We start from the raw sequence: 17,753 nt of genomic DNA, 5'->3' as shown, positions 1-17,753 counted from the left end.
TTCTTCCATTGAGGTTGGATCTGTGCCCTGATCATTAAATGTGTTTGCTTTTAAATATTTGTAGACTTGGTGGAACAGTGAATACTGCAGATGGAACACATTCTTTTTTATATATCAAACCCAATTTTTTTTCTGAACTCATTGTAGTACTTGGCCGTTAATAAGCAAATGGCCCAAGAAAAGCTTGGAGGAGCAGTGTATTTTTTTTTTTAAAAATGTATATATGAATTGTACTACCTTGGAAATTATGCCTGTAACATACAGGAATGATGCTAGGCAATTCTGCAGGTTGTACAACAGAATTCTCACCAAGACTCACTTTATCATATTGCTTTCAATTCATCTGTATTTGCACAACTATGCAGTGTATTATTTTAATTTGTATTAGAGCAGCATAACTCTACTGACTTGCAGTTCTAATTTATAGTACTGTGAATGAGACTAGAATCAGACTTTTTCACTTCAAATATGTTCTGCATTGGTGGATATTAATAATGAAGATGGCATGATCTAATGAATGGCTGATCTTTCTTATCTGATCACTGCTAGAAACAGCAAGTTTTCGTAGCTTTGCGTCATTTTAATGGTGCTCATGAGCTAATAAATCAATAGAGCATAGCTGATATGCTTGCTATATTTAGGTAATGGTACCTTAGCAAGTTCTTGCATTGTTTAAAACAGGATCTTGCTGAACAGGATCCTGCTTTCTACACACAAAGAGAAAAATGCCTGAGGTTGGCTAAACAAGATTAATTGCTGGATGCCTCTTGTATCACCAGTGGTTCCAAAAATTCAACAGCTGTTTTGAATAATATCTCTCACCTTAAAACTAGTTTTGCCTCTTTAACCTACAATTCATTACTCAATTAACGCTAAGACAAGAAGGGACCTAAAGGAAACGTGGTGTTGCAAATGCATTATGTGTTGGAGCATTGTTATGTTCATTTGTAAGATTTGCTGATTCATCCATTCTTTTCACAAAAAGTACGGTATTAATTTTTCTTTTGTGGCTCTTTACATCTTACTGCCTAGTAGTTACTACCCTTATTACCCCACTGAATTTTATGGCTGTATAGGTTTCCAAACCTGGCTTTTTCTATCAGTCTTTCTCTCTTGCTCTTTGGTTCTGTCTACTTGCTCATTTACCGTCTTCCCTTCTTCACTATTTAGTTGATGATAGCCTATCTGCTTCTCAGGAGCTTCTTAGTGCTGCTGCTGGGGAAGCAGCACTTCCACCTTGAAATACCATTATAGGAGGAAAGATACCAGAGGGGCTTCACAGACAAAATCTGGAACATGACTGACCAGGATTGCTCAAGTAAATAAACAGGAAGACTGGTGGGTTTTTATTGAACTGTCATGTGGCATGCTCCTTATGAGAGAGAAAGGGGACAGAGAAAAGCTGTTAAATGAGAACAGCGAAAGGAAGATGGGAAGGAAGGACATATTCACACAATCTATCTCTACTGCCAATACAGCAGTCTATTTCTCTCCAGCAGCCATGCTTACGTGGTTTGCTTCCCAAGAATGAAAGCAGCTATTAAAATGTTCCACAAAGGCTGAACAGAAACCCTCTGGCTCAGCTACCTCTTAACCCAAGTTTTCAGAAACTTTAAAATTCATTCTGCTTTGATAAAAGGCTCCTAATTTAATATGCTATTAGACTGGTATAGAACTAATCCTCTGAATCAAATAGATTTTAAAATGAAAGGGCTAGTCTCTAAGATATGAAAAAATGCTGCCTATTTGTGTGATTAATAAAAATGCAAGTCTGCAATAGAATTATGATTATTATTATTATTATTATTATGGAGGGGCAAAATGTGTTTGACAAAGCAATAAACTTGGATGCTTGAAGTAGGGTTGGTTTGCTCTCTATGAACGTCAGTTCCTGTGAGCTATCAGATGCAATAAAGCATAAAATAGTGTTTGATTTATATTCACATGGTCTAATATCATATAATAAGTGGCATTGAAAGCCACAAGGCATATTATCTAGGGCTGGTAATTTCATTTCAGTATTTTTGGATTAGTGATGGAAAGTTATGGATTAGAAGAGATATCAATGTATGTGAAACTTTTAGCTAAACAAAGTACTCTCCTGAGATAAGAAGGTTCATAGATATAACCTTGAATTTATGCTTCTTTTAAGTGCTGCATAGCTGGTATATTCTTTGTTGTAGAAGTTTGTAAAACCACATGTTAAACAGGTTTTGCACTGAAAAAAAAAAAAGCCGACAAAATAAGAATTACATGCTTTTGAGCATTTGCTGTTCACTTGCATATGAAAGGAACAGATTTAAACTGTTGCACTAGTCTTGATGCAAATAGTATCATTAAAAGCAAAGGTAAATCGGCACTAAAATTCATCAGGTGAATCTATTTTGCTAACACACTTTCACAAATTAGAAAGCCAGAGGGGACTACCATAATTATCTAGTCTGACCTCTTGCATACTACTGGTCATGTGACTTTTCTGAATTAATATGCATTTCAGCTACCACTTAGCTTTTAGAAAGGTATCCGATCTTGATTTTAAAATGTACAGCTAAAATGCCTCAATTGAATAAGTATTTCCTCAATAGCAGAGTTTTGTACGCAGTGAATATTTTTGCTTAGTCAAGTTTCACTCATACTTCTATATATCTTAATCTGTTTTCACAGGCATACTTATTTATACCATCAAAGATCACAGGAAGCTTTCCAGCTACAGATCCGTGATGAAAGTGCATGTTTAGCTGATTACCCCTGATCTTTGGATCACCTGTCAGCTTCGTCAAGGTCATTGAACAGGGAGTGTAACAGAACCAAGAACTGACAGTAGAAATGCACAGACTCAGTGATGATTCTTTGTGTACCATTCAGTTCTGAGATCTGTTAGTTAGCCCATTTTTAATCTCTATAATGTGTGCTGTATTGATTTTTTACTATCCTGTCTTCCTAATCAGAATGTGCAGTATCAATCAAAGCAAATGTCTTACAGTATTCTAGGAATACCATTTACGCAGTTTTTCAATCTGCATAATCAATTATTCATGTCTTTATAAATCAAACTTGTAATCTTGTTGAAAAAATAATGAGCCCTAAGATGTATTTTTCATAAAACCATGTTGTTTCTTAATATTTTTACCTTTTAAATTCGATTCCTTATTATTGGTGAGGGGGGGAAGAAAAAAGCACTCTATGTCATGAAAGGTATTACCTGTTTCAGACTTTATGGCAACTTGGAAGCAAATATCGGAATTATGGACCAGCATTTTAACATATGAATCAAGCTGGAGCATGAGCATGGTTGTCTGTTACTGATCACCAAATGGTCATGCTCGAAGTCTTTTCACCACTAGCAATGACCATGACAAGCTCCTTAAATACGTCTCTTTCTGTGTACCAGGTAGACCTGCATTCCCACATTCTCAGGAGAGTTTAAATCACTTCTCAAAACTCATACCTCAACTAATATAACCTTAGATGTTTTCATTAGTTGCAGAGTGTCTATATGTATGATGCTTGCAAATTCTACCCTTCTAATTTATGTAAGATAGGTGCTGATCCTACCTGTATATCTGAGTATATCTCACTCTTTAACGTATGTAGCCTAAAAAGCCCACTCAGCTTCCCTGTGGAATAGCAAAGGGATTTTTTCTTTGGTTTACACGGAACTAAAGCAAAGAGAGCAGATCTATAGAAATAGGTGCAGGTATACCAGGCACAGATACGCTGTATTGGACTTTGAAGGCAGTAGAGAAGGCTGCACACCAAAAAAGAACAATTCAGGAACATAAAGTACTGTCTAGGACTACGCCCTACAGCGTTCATTAATATCTGCCTCTCTGTTATGCTTATGTGTTGGAAGTAGGGTCCCACCATAATAGTTCCTCCATTCCTATGGAGGTGCAGACCGTGCACCGAAATGCTTAATGGAGCGAGGTGTGCCATTTCACAATGGAAGCGGTGCTTATATCAGACTCATTAAACTATTCAGCTAGGAAGTAAACAGATTAACTGAATAAGAGGGGAGGGGGTTCAGTCAGAGAGGGACAAGTCCAGAACTACCTCTTCTCTTTCAGGAACTGTAGACTGGGCAAATAATTCGAGAAGCAATGACCAGAAGCCAGGAATCCTATCACACTGTTTAACTAGCACTTCTGGGCTAGCTTGAATTGTTTTCTGCCAGCTCAGCTCAATTCAGCATAGCTAAGGGGCAGTTGCTGTCTCGAGATCCCAAGCTGGACATTTGAAACAACCTCAGAGCAGGGCGTCTGAATGCCGGACTACAGGGAGCTCTCAGCGATCTTCAAATCCGATGAAACCCCACGCTTGCCTGATTAGTGGTCTCAGGGATATTCCTATCGAGGTTAATTCCTCTGGTTTAGCCCCATAATCAGCCCAGCTTTCAAAGGGGCACAGAAAGGAGACAGCCACTCGTTTTTAACACCTCCTTTCACCCTGCGCTTCCTTCCACAGCAGCCTTCCACTGCCTTTAATCTGCGAATATCTGGAATAGATATAATACTGAATTTAGAAACATAATAAGAAGTGCCTGTGCGAGAGAGGGTGGGAAACCGAAGGCAACCAGAGTCGGAAGAGGGGTGAGAAGAGATGCGGGGAGGGGGGTGGGGAGGTACAGGTGCATGGTTTGGGAAACCCAAAATCGGCGTCGTCCGAAACGGACGTGACTTTTCCAGCGGGGACAGGTGCAGTTTGGCCCCCCGGGGCATGAAACTCGCCCTGACCAGCCTTTTTTCCCCGGTCGAGCGGGGGGGGCGCAGCGCCCCCCCCCGCTCGACCGGGGAAAAAAGGCTGGTCAGGGCGGGTTGGGGACCGACGTGGATCCCCAGCTTGTTCCCGCATTGGCTCCCGTAAGTTCCCGCGTCATTTTTTCTCCCCACACCCCGCTTTTTCGCACTGGCAACCACAAGCCTCGATGGACGGGCGGGAGAAAGCTCGGATGCTCTGAGAGGGTCTGGGGTTTGGGGTTATTTTTTGTCGGTTTGTTTGGGTTTTTTGGGGGGAGGGGAGGGTGTTTGTTTGGGTTTGTTGGGTTTTTTTTTTTTTTCCCCCAGCCCCCGGACTAACCACCAGGGATGTCCGGGATTCAACCCGAGGATGGTTCCCCTCCGTGCAGGAATTGGACGAGCGGGTCGGAGCTAAACGAAACGCGGGAGGCTCTTTTAACCCCTTCCTCCGACTACGACGATGAGGAGTTCTTACGATACCTCTGGAAGGAATATTTGCATCCCAAGGACTACGAATGGGCGCTGATCGCCGGCTACATCGTCGTCTTCATCGTGGCGCTCGTCGGGAACGTCCTGGGTGAGTGGAGCTCCCGAAACTTCCCGTTCCCCCTCGCCGAGACGGGGGTTTGCACGGATGGTTTTTTACATGGTGTCCCCAGCGGGGGGGTGTGTGTGTGGCGGGGGGTGGGGGGGGAAAGTTAAGGCTGCGCGGAAGGGGCCTTTGCTGAGGGACGCCGTGAAAACCGCTTCCCCGCCGCGCTGCGGCGGCAGCCGCTCGCTGCCGGGGCCGGGCAGGCGGAGAACGGCCTGGCGGAGCTCACCGGGGGCAGCCGGTGGGGTAGAACCGGGGAGGGGGGGGGGGGGGGGGGGGGGAGACTACCAGCCGGTTCCCGTCCCTGTCCGCCGGGCCGAGGTACTGAACCTTCCCCGGTCCCCGTCCCGCCCTGCCCGCCGAGGCCGGCCGGCGGCTCCGCCTCTCAACCCGCCCGGGAGGCGCCTGCTCCCCCCTCACAGCCCCGGCCCGGGAGGTGGCTGCTCCCCCCCTCACAACCCCGGCCCGGGAGGCGGAGCCCCCGGGAGCCTCGTTGGGAACGACCGAGGCGCGGTGTTTCCTGAAGGACAGACACCGGGGGCGCGGGGTAAAGGACCGGGAACGGCACCCGCCCCCTCCCCCCACTCCGTGAGGGGAACCGGCGGGCGCTGCCCCCTCAGCCCGCAAGGCGCGCGCCTCCCGCCCGGCGCAACGGCCGCGCTCGCGAGCCGTGTGGCGCGGGAATGACAGGGCGGGGGAGTGGGGAGGGGGAGCAGGGGCGAGGGCGGGGCGGCGACCTCCCGGGTTCTCATTGAGGGAAGCGAGGAGAGGCGGAGCCTCAGGCCCCGCCCCCTCCCCGCTCCCATTCATCCCCGAAGGAGGCGGCGGGGGAGGCCGAGGGTTGCGGGCCGGGGGGGGGGGGGGGGGGGGGCTCGGTGGGCGCCGCTCCCTCCCCGCCGCCGTCGTTCTTCGTTTGGCCGACAATCGGGGGAGCGGAGGGGACCTCGGTCTTCGTCAGTTCCGCGGGTGTGAGCGAGGGGGGAGGCGGCTTCGCCCTGAGGACCCGCTTAGCTGGAGTCCCGGCCATTGCCATCCTTCGGGGCGGGCGGGGACGATTTTCATGAACGGAGCGGCGCGCGAGCGCGGCCGGCCCCGCCATACGGGTCCTTCCATTCATGTTTTTCAGAAGGTTTCTATGTGTGTCGGGGCTGTCATCTGCAAGCTCTCCCGAGGCAAATAAGACTGCAGCCCAAGGCAAAATTTTGTACGGCTTTTTTTTTTTCCTTGCAACGGACTGATGATGCTATTTTAATTTTATTTTAATTTTTTTTTTTTGTGGAAGGGCGCGCTGCCTGCCTTTAAGCATCCAGTGGTCACGTTGGCGAAACCAGTGAGTTTTCAGCCAAAGAGGTTACGTTAGAGCTATTCAGAAGTCTGAGCGTGTTTGCTCGGCAGCCACCTTGACAGGCGGTGTAAAGGTACTAGCCCTCCCAAAGCGGCTGTGCTTTAAACTAGGGAGAAAAGCATCCTTCGTTCTGATCTTGAGCAAAGCTGGTTTTAGGAGAACTACCCGCATTTACCTATTTGCCTCCTCCCGTTCTGTAAACAGGCTGTCCTCTTGCCTTTAAAGATTCAAGGTCAAATCTTCAGCTATAAGAGTCCTCACCCTGTTGATGCTTTTTTCCCCCTGAAGCTACAAGGAGGAAAGCTTTCCTCTCTGTGCACTTGCAAATAGAGACGATATTGGTGATGATGTAGAGCCGCTCCTCCCTGACATTTGTGTACGTTATCTTTTTGCTTGGGATGGAAGCTGGCATTTGGCTGTCCACCCACCTTTTCTTTTACCGGACTGCTTCTGCTCAAGCCGTTTGCTCTTTAAACTGCCTTTGTGCGTTATATAGACCTCACCCACCCAAACTGCTGCTTCTGTTTACCGGCAGGTTGTTTGTGGGATCTGCAGGTGCAGGTCCTCGTTAGCTGTACACGATCTCATCTTTATGCAAGAAAGCTCATACTGCACTGATTGCAGGCTCGCATGATTTTGAGGAGAGAAACGGATGTGGTCTAATGCTCTTTCCAAAGACATTTTTGTGAAACTTGATATTTGACTACGAGTGAAAATCTGATAGAGAACAGTGCGCATGTTGAAGTCTTCGAGAAGCTAATTTCTCCTGCTTGAAAAATCCATATTCAAGGGTAATCTGGGATTTAGTCATGGACCTTCTTGAAGCAGAGAAGTGATTCTAAAGAGAATTTTAGTGGCTAACAGACTATCATCCTTAATGATGCAGTGTGTTCCTCTGGTTATGTTTGACCAGTGCTGCTGGACTTATGTGGCATGTGGAATCAATGCTTTGATTCTATTTTGTCTATATCCTATTCAAATAGCACTTAAGTAACCAGGAAAGACCCTTTCCTTCCCTACGTGGTACTGAAAAATTATTTTTCTGCCTCATATTTTGATTTGTGTATTCACATGGGATTAAGAGACTCATTGTGTCCCAGCAATAACATCTGTGCAAGTGGAAGGCACAGCACATCCCTCAGTTGTTAGTAATAAACTAGATTGAAGCATTCTGACAGTTAATTAACAACCAAGTGTAGAATATGAAGCTTGAACTTTGATTGACATCTACTGGGCTCTTGAGTGAGCTGCACTGCAGGAATTCTACTTCTAGTAGCATATAACAAGGTCTGCATTGCTATTTGGCTTTCAATTTAATTAGGAGAGTTGACACACACTGTCCCAGCTGCTGCACAAACCAGCTAGAATGAAAACCGTTAGCAGGTCTCTGCATTTGAATGCAATTTTCATTATTGCATTTGAGTGCTTCATGTCAGCGATTCTCATGTGTGCCCACATTGGCTGCTCACCAGAGATTTCAGAGCAAGCCACTGAGAAGCAACAGATTTGAAGAAGTTTTTTAGGACAGATTTACATGAACATTCAGAGAATCTGAAATCCAGATTATAACATCAGTATGTTTTCTCCCGTTTGCTTGTTCACTCAGTCACTATTTATCACTAGGAGCAGCATAGGTGTGGAGGGTAAGCACTTTCTGTTTTGCAAAGGCCAGAAGATTTCTTCACCACTGCACAGCAATGAAACTCTTGCAACTTCTTTGCACAGCTAGTGCAAACCATAGGACCTCTTAATGGAGAATGTATATTGACTGTAAATACCTGTTTCTTCTTTATTTGAAAACACTGTGTTAAAAGCTTTGCTTAAAAATAGAAAACCAGATAATTAAAGAAGGAAAGATATTTTGGGGATGTATGGAGGTCTCTGGTTACTGACACCATCATTCCACACTAACCAGTTGCAGCGGTTAATAACCGGAATAAGACCACAAGGGATTAATGAGTAATGTACAGCTCCATACATTTAACTCCATTTATACAGGCAAAGGCTGGGAATGGTCCTCATTTAAGTTGTTCATTCGCAAGGGTCAGAACATTTCTAGCGAAATGCTTTCCTCGGGGAACGTGCATTCATCAAAATCACAATGTACAGCAGAGATCCCTTGGTTCGATCAGAGACTGAAGGCAGAACAAGCAGCCTTCTGGTGTCCCACCCAGCGGGCTGCTGGGCCTCTTGCCAGCCCTTCCCAGAGCTGGCAGGAGCTGAGATCCTGAGCACACACAACCTGCCAGCACCCACCTTGCGAGTCCTCAGCACCGCTGGCTTCTGAGGCTAAGAGACCGTGCAGGACGTCAGTGAGAGATTTCAGAAACTTTCTTTACTCACACCATTTGGTGATAACTTGTCTTGCTTTCCAACTTGGAATGAAAACAAATCTAATTGACAGCGAATTAGTCTTCTTTGGAGAGCTCTATTATTTATTATTTATTTTACAATAACTGCTAGTTGTGCTGAAATCTGTACAGAACCCAAATGTGGTCCTTTCCTCAAAGAATTCATAGTCTGACTCATAGAGCTCAACAGCATTCAATTTTTATTTACTGTAGTTTGATTTTTTAGGGCTGGAGAAGTAAAGGTTTGTGTATAGTTCTAACACCAGAGTCCTAATCAATGCCTATCAATCAGCAACTGTCTCAAATGCTGCTCTGTTACCATTTTAAAGGTCTGGTGAATACCGAGGTCTAGGCATACATGTATGTGTTGGTAGAATTGGATGAGTCGTGTATTCTCTTAAATGGTGCCATGATCTTCATGAATCCTATTTGATTGCTGTAGATGAGGCATATTTAATTTAATCACATTTTAAATTATTACATTTAATTTTGTCCAAATTACTTGGTGTTTTGGGTTTGTGTGGCGGGGTTTTGGTAGCGGGGCAGGGGCTGCAGGGCCGGCTCCTGTGAGAAGCTGCCAGAAGCTTCCCCGGCTCCAAGTCGGACCCGCCGCTGGCCCAGGCCGAGCCCGTCAGTGACGGCGGTAGCGCCTCTGGGAGAACAGAGTTCAGAAGGGGAACAAACCTGCAGGGAGTGAGGGGATCGGAACGGCAGAGGAACCCCTGTGCAGACACCGAGGGGAGTGAGGAAGGAGGGGAGGAGGAGCGGGGCAGAGAGGAGCCCACGCCGGAGCAGGGGGATGGATGCCCCCCAAGATGGCCGCCGCTCCCTGGGAGAGCCCGCGCTGGAGCAGGCTGTGCCTGGAGGACTGCAGCCCGTGGAAGCGACCCACGCTGGAGCAGTTTGTGAAGAACTGCAGCCCATGGGAAGGACCCACAGTGGAGAAGTTTGTGGAGGACTGCAGCCCGTGGGAGGGACCCCCCGGTGGAGCAGGGGCCGAGTGCGGAGTCCTCCCCCTGAGGAGGAAGGAGCGGCAGAGACAAGGGGTGAGGAACTGACCCCAACCCCCATTCCCCGTCCCCCTGCGCTGCCAGGGGGAGGAGGGAGAGAAAACTGGGAGTGGGGTCTTCTAAAAGAAATGACAGTTATACATGCCTGGAGGCTGCCCTTATAGTTGGATAAAGAAGTCATTGGACATGTTTTTTTCAGTCAAAGTAAAATAAGAGGCAGTTTGGCTACTTGTATTCTAATGTCATTCCAAAGGACAATAGTTCTGCTGTGAACTCATTCAGTGATAAAGGAGGAGGACTGGAATCTGAACAAGTAGAAAAGTGCTTGGTCTCAGGTCAAAACCCATTAAAAAGTATTGAAAGAAACAAAAAAATATTTTCCTTTCCATAGGGAGTCTCATATTCTGTTTAATTCATAACTACTTTTGATAGCGTTATTGTTCTTTCTTCTGAGGCTACATGTACATTTTGGAAAGTATAAATTTAGGACTCCTCTGCCATCCGGTTTTCTTCCTTTCTTCTGTCTATCGCACTGCTGATAAAATATGTCTCTGATGTATTAGAGACTTTGACTTAAAGGCTGGCTATTCGGCAGCTCCCGCAGAAGAGCTATCACTGGTTAGTCAGAATTCCCCTACAACGCCAGAACGTTACCAGGTGGCAGTGAGGGGCAAGGGAAAGCACACAGCGTGTATTTGACAGATTACCTAGGAAGCAAATAGCAAAGTTTACTGTTGCTGGTTTTGTTCTTGTTTCATTTTACTTTCAAGATGTGCTGCTGATAAATGTGTGAAACTTCTAAAGAACTTAGCCCATTTATTTTTACACATTCTCAAAGCTGTTCGAGTGATAGTTCTGAAGACCATCTCTGCTATTTAGACCCCAAACACGTGCAACCTTGACGGTGGCAGGATATGCTTCCTAGTATTAATTTTATATTGTGAGTGATGTTTGGAAAGAATCGTCTACATATGGAAGAAAGAAAGAAACTCAGCAGCACTATTCAGCAACTGTGCAACTCCAAGTAATGCCCTGTCTGCCAGGAGCTGAACAGAGACTAACACGTCTTTCCCTTAGGTCACTGAAGTACTCCAGACAGGAGTGTCTTTGGGGCATTACCAAATAAAATGAAAGCTGTTGTCATTTCCTGCTTTAACTCACCATCTTTCCCAAAATTGGAAGGTTTTGGAATGCTGCTTTGCTTTTAAAGTGTTTCTTTCCCGTGTTGCCTGTCAAGTGAAAACTTTTTTTTTTTTTTTTTGGCCTTTAGCAGCTGATTTACTTACTGTATGTCTCACAAGTGGAATTTGTCAAAGAAGAGCTAGAATGGACCGTTCCCCAGGGGAAGGAGAGTGTCGTGGTTTAACCCCAGCCAGTAACTGAGCACCACGCAGCCGCTCACTCAATCCCCACCCCTGCAGTCGGATGGGGGAGAAAATCGGGAAAAGAAGTAAAACTCATGGGTTGAGATAAGAACAGTTTAATAGAACAGAAAAGAAGGAACTAATAATGATAATGATAACGCTAATAAAATGACAACAGCAATAATAAAAGGATTGGAATGTACAAATGATGCGCAGGGCAATTGCTCACCACCTGCGAACGACACCCGGTCACTCACTGAGCGGTGACTCCTCCCGCCCCCACTTCCCCCAGTTTATATACTGGGCATGTTGTCACATGGTATGGAATACCCCTTCGGCCAGTTTAGGTCAGGTGCCCTGGCTGTGTCCTGTGCCAACTTCTTGTGCCCCTCCAGCTTTCTCGCGGGCTGGGGATGAGAAGCTGAAAAATCCTTGACTTTAGTCTAAACACTACTGAGCAACAACTGAAAACATCAGTGTTATCAACATTCTTCTCATACTGAACTCAAAACATAGCACTGTACCAGCTACTAGGAAGTCAATTAACTCTATCCCAGCTGAAACCAGGACAGAGAGCCGGGAGCTGAGGGCAGCAGCAAGTTTGAGAGGGCAGTGTACCTACCAACACAGTCCCCCAGCGCCTGAGCGCGTGGTAGGGCTGGGGATGTCAGACCCCAGGGTTCAGTCACCTCCAACAATCACCAGACAAATCCATAGTGATGAACCAGGTCTGAGGTTAAGCCACAAAGTCAAGTCAGTGGGTGGAAATTACAATCAAAATCAGCAGGGCACGTGCATACCGGCAACGTGGTCTTTGCCTGAGGTAAGCGTGAGAGCCTGAGCTTACATGCAGCTCCCAGGCGAAGAGGTAACCCCCAAAAGAGGTGTCACATCTTTCTGGGAAAGCTCTGCTCCCAGGAGTCTGATCCCTGCTTGTGCTATAGCATTTCACTAGCACAGTGAATTGTATTTTGTGTGTGTGTGTGTGTGTAGTCTAAATAAAAGGCATTCTTACATCTACATTGGAAACGGACATGGACACGGAAGGGTTTTTCCTAGTGCAATTCCATTTTACACTGATGGACGGATGCGTTTTGAAGCATATGGTTTCAAAGTTGCACAGCATTTCAGCCATGGAGCGTACTTTGATTTTAATGAGTCATGCAGGTTTAAATTGAATCATAATGAAGTGTGAAATCTTTTTATTGTAGTGTCATGTGCAGTATGCCAGCTATGTTTATGGTCCTTCCATCTCTAACATGAAGTGTGTGTAAGGATCTTGTAGGCTTTTTATTGTTACTATGGATAGAAAAGTAAGTATATCAAATGTGATTATGAAATAACTGGTCATTCGGTGTAGCCAGCTCCGCAGAGATGACCAGGGTTGCCAATTAATACTTGTAATGCTTTGTGTGTGTGTGGTGGGACAATTTAAAACCAATCTGTCTGTGTTAATCGGTACAGCTAGCTCAGGAAAATGTGATGGTACCTTTCACTTCTTCCAGAGCTGACCAAGCCTGGTGGTTTTGGCAGTCTGTTTTTATAGCGTAGCTCATCTTCTGGTAATAACTCCCATTTCCGTAAGATTGTTAATTGTCTAAGATTATGTAATGTGACTGAGAAAATGAATCCTGTGCCAATTAGATGGTTGTGCTATTACTCCCAATTGTAATCCGTAGAGATAAGCTTCCAGCAAGCAGAATTTAGTTCTTCTGTTCTTCTCTAGCACCTTAATAATGAGTCAGTAGAAAAAAATACAGAAGTGGGTTGGAGAACATGAGTAACCCACACCCCCCAACTCATAAGTCCCTTGAAAAGCCTGAATACAACAGAGCACTTGGCAGCTAGAAAAAAATCTCAGAAAATATATTGCTGCAAGCAAACTAGTTGCTGTATATCTGTTTTATTTCTGTAGACTCTCACTGTCTTTTGTGGGAGACAGTTCCCCATTAGTACATTTCAGTGAAGCTGATATTCAACAAAATACTTTAAGATTTCTTATGTTCAGTGTTACACAGCTATATTTCTTACAGTTTCAGTATTTCTCCTAGAGTTTTACTAGAAAAAAGTGATGGAATCTACACATATATACTTGTTTATGTGTAATACATTGGGAGCATGACCTAACACCTGCTTTTTTTGTCATGCTTCCATGATTTTGTTCAAATCTGTTGACACATCTAGTGTGTCCTGTTGATGAGGAGCTATCACCGCACTGGTAGGCTATGTAATTCCTTTGTGTGCGCAGCCCAGAATATTGTCCGTCTTTTCAGCTGTCGCATCACATATTCACAGTTCTTATCTGCTGGGCATACCAGCTGTAGGAGTTTTTTCACTATTTCCTTTATAATAAATACCATACAAAAAGTGTCTTTTCTTTGTGTCATTCTTTCTATTACTTTTTCAACATAAACCTGGTCTTATGTTGGAGTCCTTTTTTCAGATAATATTAGTTATGTAAAAAATGAAGTAATGTGTGAGTTTATAGCTTAACAGTGGATAAGAGATGGACAGCATAAGAAGTAGGTATCATCTTCCTATTCACACAAGAGATCGCTTTGTTTTAGATCTTTTGTTCTCACTGCTGGTTTCAAAAACCCTAATTAAATATACTCTGCAATTTAGTTAAAGTGCTTCTCACCCCTTACTCAAGATCATCAACAAAGTTACTGAAAGACTAGTGGAAAGCCTTCTAAAACAAATAAAATAAGCTTAGTCTTAGGCATCTAATTTTTAGACTCATAAGTAAAAGCAGAAGAATCCTCAATCAGGAATTGTTCATAATGAAAGTAGTTTCAATGACAGCGTTTTTCCTTCCAACAGTACGCATTGATTTAGTGTTTCCACGGAGGCTCTAGCTCTCCAGAATCCCATTTGGTAGCTTATCTACTCAGCCTTCTTTTCAACATGATTGTGTTGCTTGACACCCCACCACCCAGACCTTGATTTGCAATAGGTCATGGCATCACCAAAGGCGGCCAAGGGGGAGAATGCCATATGAAGAACCAATTCATTGCTGGGTGGTAGGAGGTAGAGAATAAGTAATGTGTAACTCCAATCTATTTAACACATTTTTTTTATCAGTGTTTGATTGTAAAATGTTGTGGAGTAAAGCTCTTTAGAAGCTTTCTGCCTCATGCATTTGGAGATGTTGATGACCAGTGCTTATAATCACAGCATCACTTCCAAATGACTGCTGGACGGCGATGTTATGGTATTTTAGTCAAACAATTGTGATACTGAATTATCAAAGCAAAATAAAATCATTGAAGTTTAGTGTGAAAAATGGTAATTCTTTGTTGACATCCATCTGGGATTTATTATTGCCCAAAAATGAGATAAAAGGTAGTGTCATTCTTTTATATAAGGAAATGTCAGGTATTGCTGGTTATGGAAATTATGTTTCTATTTTGGCCAAGAAGTCACACTGGAAGATGACCCATTGTATAAGAGGTTGACAAGACTGCTAGAGTAGTTAGGGAAAGATTTAGGGTTGACATGTGAAAAACAAATTGACAGCTGAACCAGCAGTCTGCCGGCAGAAGGACTGCAGCACCATGTTTAATATGCTCAAGACAACATAAATCTTCCAGGAGGCAAGCAGCTGCATTTTATACCAGCTGGAGCCTTTGTATTGTTTTCATATTCAGCCTGAGATACAATGAGCTGTGCTAATCGAATAGATAGCATTACAGCCTGTAATTAAAATGCCCCAGGACACTAAGCCAACAGGGATTAAATTTGTACATGAAAAATACCAATCTCACCCTACCGTCATATTTGAGAGAGGTTTTTTTCTCCAGGAATATAATGAGGTATATGAAGCTTTCTTGATTGACTTCTAATAGCAGCTGTCTTAAATTTGATTTGAATTTGTTATGTTTAGTCCTTCCTGGGACTTGCCTCTGAGACTTTTTTGGGGGGGAGGGAGATGGTGCATGTTGGGAGGATGGGGTCTGAGACGAGCTTCGTTATGGCAGAACTGTCCTCGCTTGGGGAAAAACCTCCCCAAGTTTTTCAAAGTGTGAGCCTGGCAACTCAAGCTAGTTTCCAAGCCTTCACTGACACTGTGTGGCAGAGATGGGAACAGCAATTATTTTGCTTAAAATTCTTCTCTCGATTCTGGCAGAAAAAAAAATTGAAAGCATCAGCAGTGAGATGAAGGAGTTATGAGAGTTGGATTAATTAATAACCATTGGAAAAAGAGCTGCTCTTTGTGAAAGCTGGCCTGCATGATTTCATTTGCTGCAAAGTTACTGACTGTAGCTTTGAAACTTTTTATAAAATAAAAACTACAATACAGAAAATGATAAAACACACTGGGCAGGTAATTAGGAAAATCATGCACAGTAGGAGCACATTTCTCAGTTTCCTTTCTTACACATTTCTCTCCCACTTTTTTTTTTTAAAGTTCTGTCTTCTTCAGTGCCTGGGTTAATACCATTTTTCCTACTTTCTTCCTCACTCCTATTGATAGCTGGGAACATCAAAGGTTGCATAAAAGATAGGCATATAATGTTAAATCGAGGTTTCATTCAGAGCTATTTTTACTATTTCATAGATTTTCAGCAGAGGTCTGAAGAGCTCGGTTTGGGCCACTACATTGTGCCCTACCTAAACAGACACCCTGTTAACTCTGTGGTGTCTCCCAAGTTTTTTTAGGAAGGCTGGTGCTGGCCTCATCTCCTGGTTTATGACTTTGGAGCACTTTTTGGTAAAATACACTCCCAGCTGAGAAACTTTACTACCTTGCTCATCCTTGCTTCCCTTCTCCAAGCTGAGGGGAAAGCCCCAGCTCTCTGCTATTTCACTCTGGGTAGGCAGATGGCATTTCCCACTCCATGGAATTTCCTTTCTCTAACATGTTTCTTTCGGGTTTATGCAGGAGCTCAATGCCTCCACTTCTCTACGGAACCACCTGAGATGAAAATGCATTTTAAAGGAGTGAGAGTGGAGAGTATACAAACTTCTTTACTTCTGATGCGTAACTAGTTATAATACGTTCAGCGGCATAGTCAAACTATTTTGCACACCTATAAAATAATAGTTGAACACAGGCTAGAGCATCTTTCTCTATGATCTGCTAGATCACTGGGATACCAATGAAGCTGTTGTCCAAGACTACTGAATAACCTTGTACTGTCATAGACCCAGAATGACCCTGAGTCTGGAAGGAATACATTGAACTAACTTTCTGTCATTTATACCATTCTGTCCTAGTCAAATAATTTGTAGCAAAGCCTCACAGCTCAGTTTAGCCTTGCACTGAAAGAAAACATTACCAATGCTTGTGCAGGTTGAAAACAGTCCTGCAACTAGCAGAGGGCAACCAGTGGGCGAAAAAGCTGCCTTGTTTTTAAAATACTTTCACTTCAGAGACTTCTTACACAAAGTCATTTTTGGTATACATTCATGGAAAAAGTTTCTGGGATATTTCATTATTATGGTAGTATGTAAACTTGCTAATTAAGATGTTCTTGTGCTATGTGTCGTACAAAGAATGGAAAATGGTCTGTGCCACAAAGAATGGATGAGGCCGAAAGGGGAAACACAAGCATAAGCAGAGAAATCTACAGTAACAAATTACCTTGCGTTTCTATGCTTGTAAATTATTATTTTTTTCCACCTTTCAGGTGCCTCTTGCCCCCATAGAGTAGAATTCATAGGAATTCAGAGCTACTTTCCGTGCATCGGCTTTCCTGCGTACTGCTACTCCCTGAGTAGCAAGGGGCATAGTCTTTTATATTTCTCTGAGGAATAGCAGGTACTGGAGTTCATCTAAATTCCATTCAAGTTAAGCCAGCGTGATCTGGAAGGCTTAATACAGACTTGGCAATTAAGAGTCCGAGTTTCTTACTCTGTGTCCGATTTACTGTATGGCCTTTAGCAACTTCTGTTTGGCACTTCGCTTTCTTTGTGTCAAGGATGAAAATGGTAATTATTTTCTTAGCTCTCTGGGCTATCACGAGGTTTCATTTGCTCATACTGATAGAAAGCTTTAAACACAACATGCAAAATGCTGTGAATTGATATCTGATACAGTTTGCTGCCGATGAGATTGACCTCACGTTTGTTAACTTACGGATTTTTTTACCAGAAATAAAGTTTATGTTCAGGTCCTTTCCCCAAACAGGTCAACACGGGAATGAGAATAGGCCTTGCCAAAGAGCAGACATATCTGCTTAAACGTGGCCCCTGTAGACACTGACATGCTGAAAACAAAGCACCTCTCTGTATCGGGTAGAACGTAGGACGGTCGAAACCATAGCATGAGTACAAAGTAGCCAAACTCTGAACTTTGAAAACAACATTTCATTTAACTTTTGCCTATTGATATAAGACACAAAAAGTACAG

At 43.9% G+C, this 17,753-nt stretch overlaps 1 protein-coding gene across 2 annotated transcripts in view; it reads left to right on the top strand.

The window, feature by feature from the left end:
• The first annotated feature begins 4,422 nt into the window (after nucleotides 1–4,422).
• Nucleotides 4,423–17,753, top strand: part of HCRTR2 (hypocretin receptor 2) — a 35,663-nt gene continuing 22,332 nt past the window's right edge. Inside the window, exons 1-2 of one of the 2 annotated variants that reach the window (XM_049819400.1) lie at nucleotides 4,423–4,589; nucleotides 5,126–5,313. Coding sequence is in view for 1 of the 2 variants with exons in the window: in XM_049819399.1 (XP_049675356.1) it covers nucleotides 5,085–5,313 (229 nt within the window). In the remaining variant the exon portion in view is untranslated. Of the gene's footprint in view, nucleotides 4,590–5,084; nucleotides 5,314–17,753 lie in introns of those variants that run through there. The other variant, XM_049819399.1, reaches the window with a different exon arrangement.

Source organism: Accipiter gentilis, chromosome 16, assembly GCF_929443795.1.
Source record: "Accipiter gentilis chromosome 16, bAccGen1.1, whole genome shotgun sequence".
Classification (NCBI taxonomy): domain Eukaryota; kingdom Metazoa; phylum Chordata; class Aves; order Accipitriformes; family Accipitridae; genus Astur; species Astur gentilis.
The sequence above is the reverse complement of the archived record's forward strand: the minus strand, read 5'-3'. Positions and strand labels throughout refer to the sequence as shown.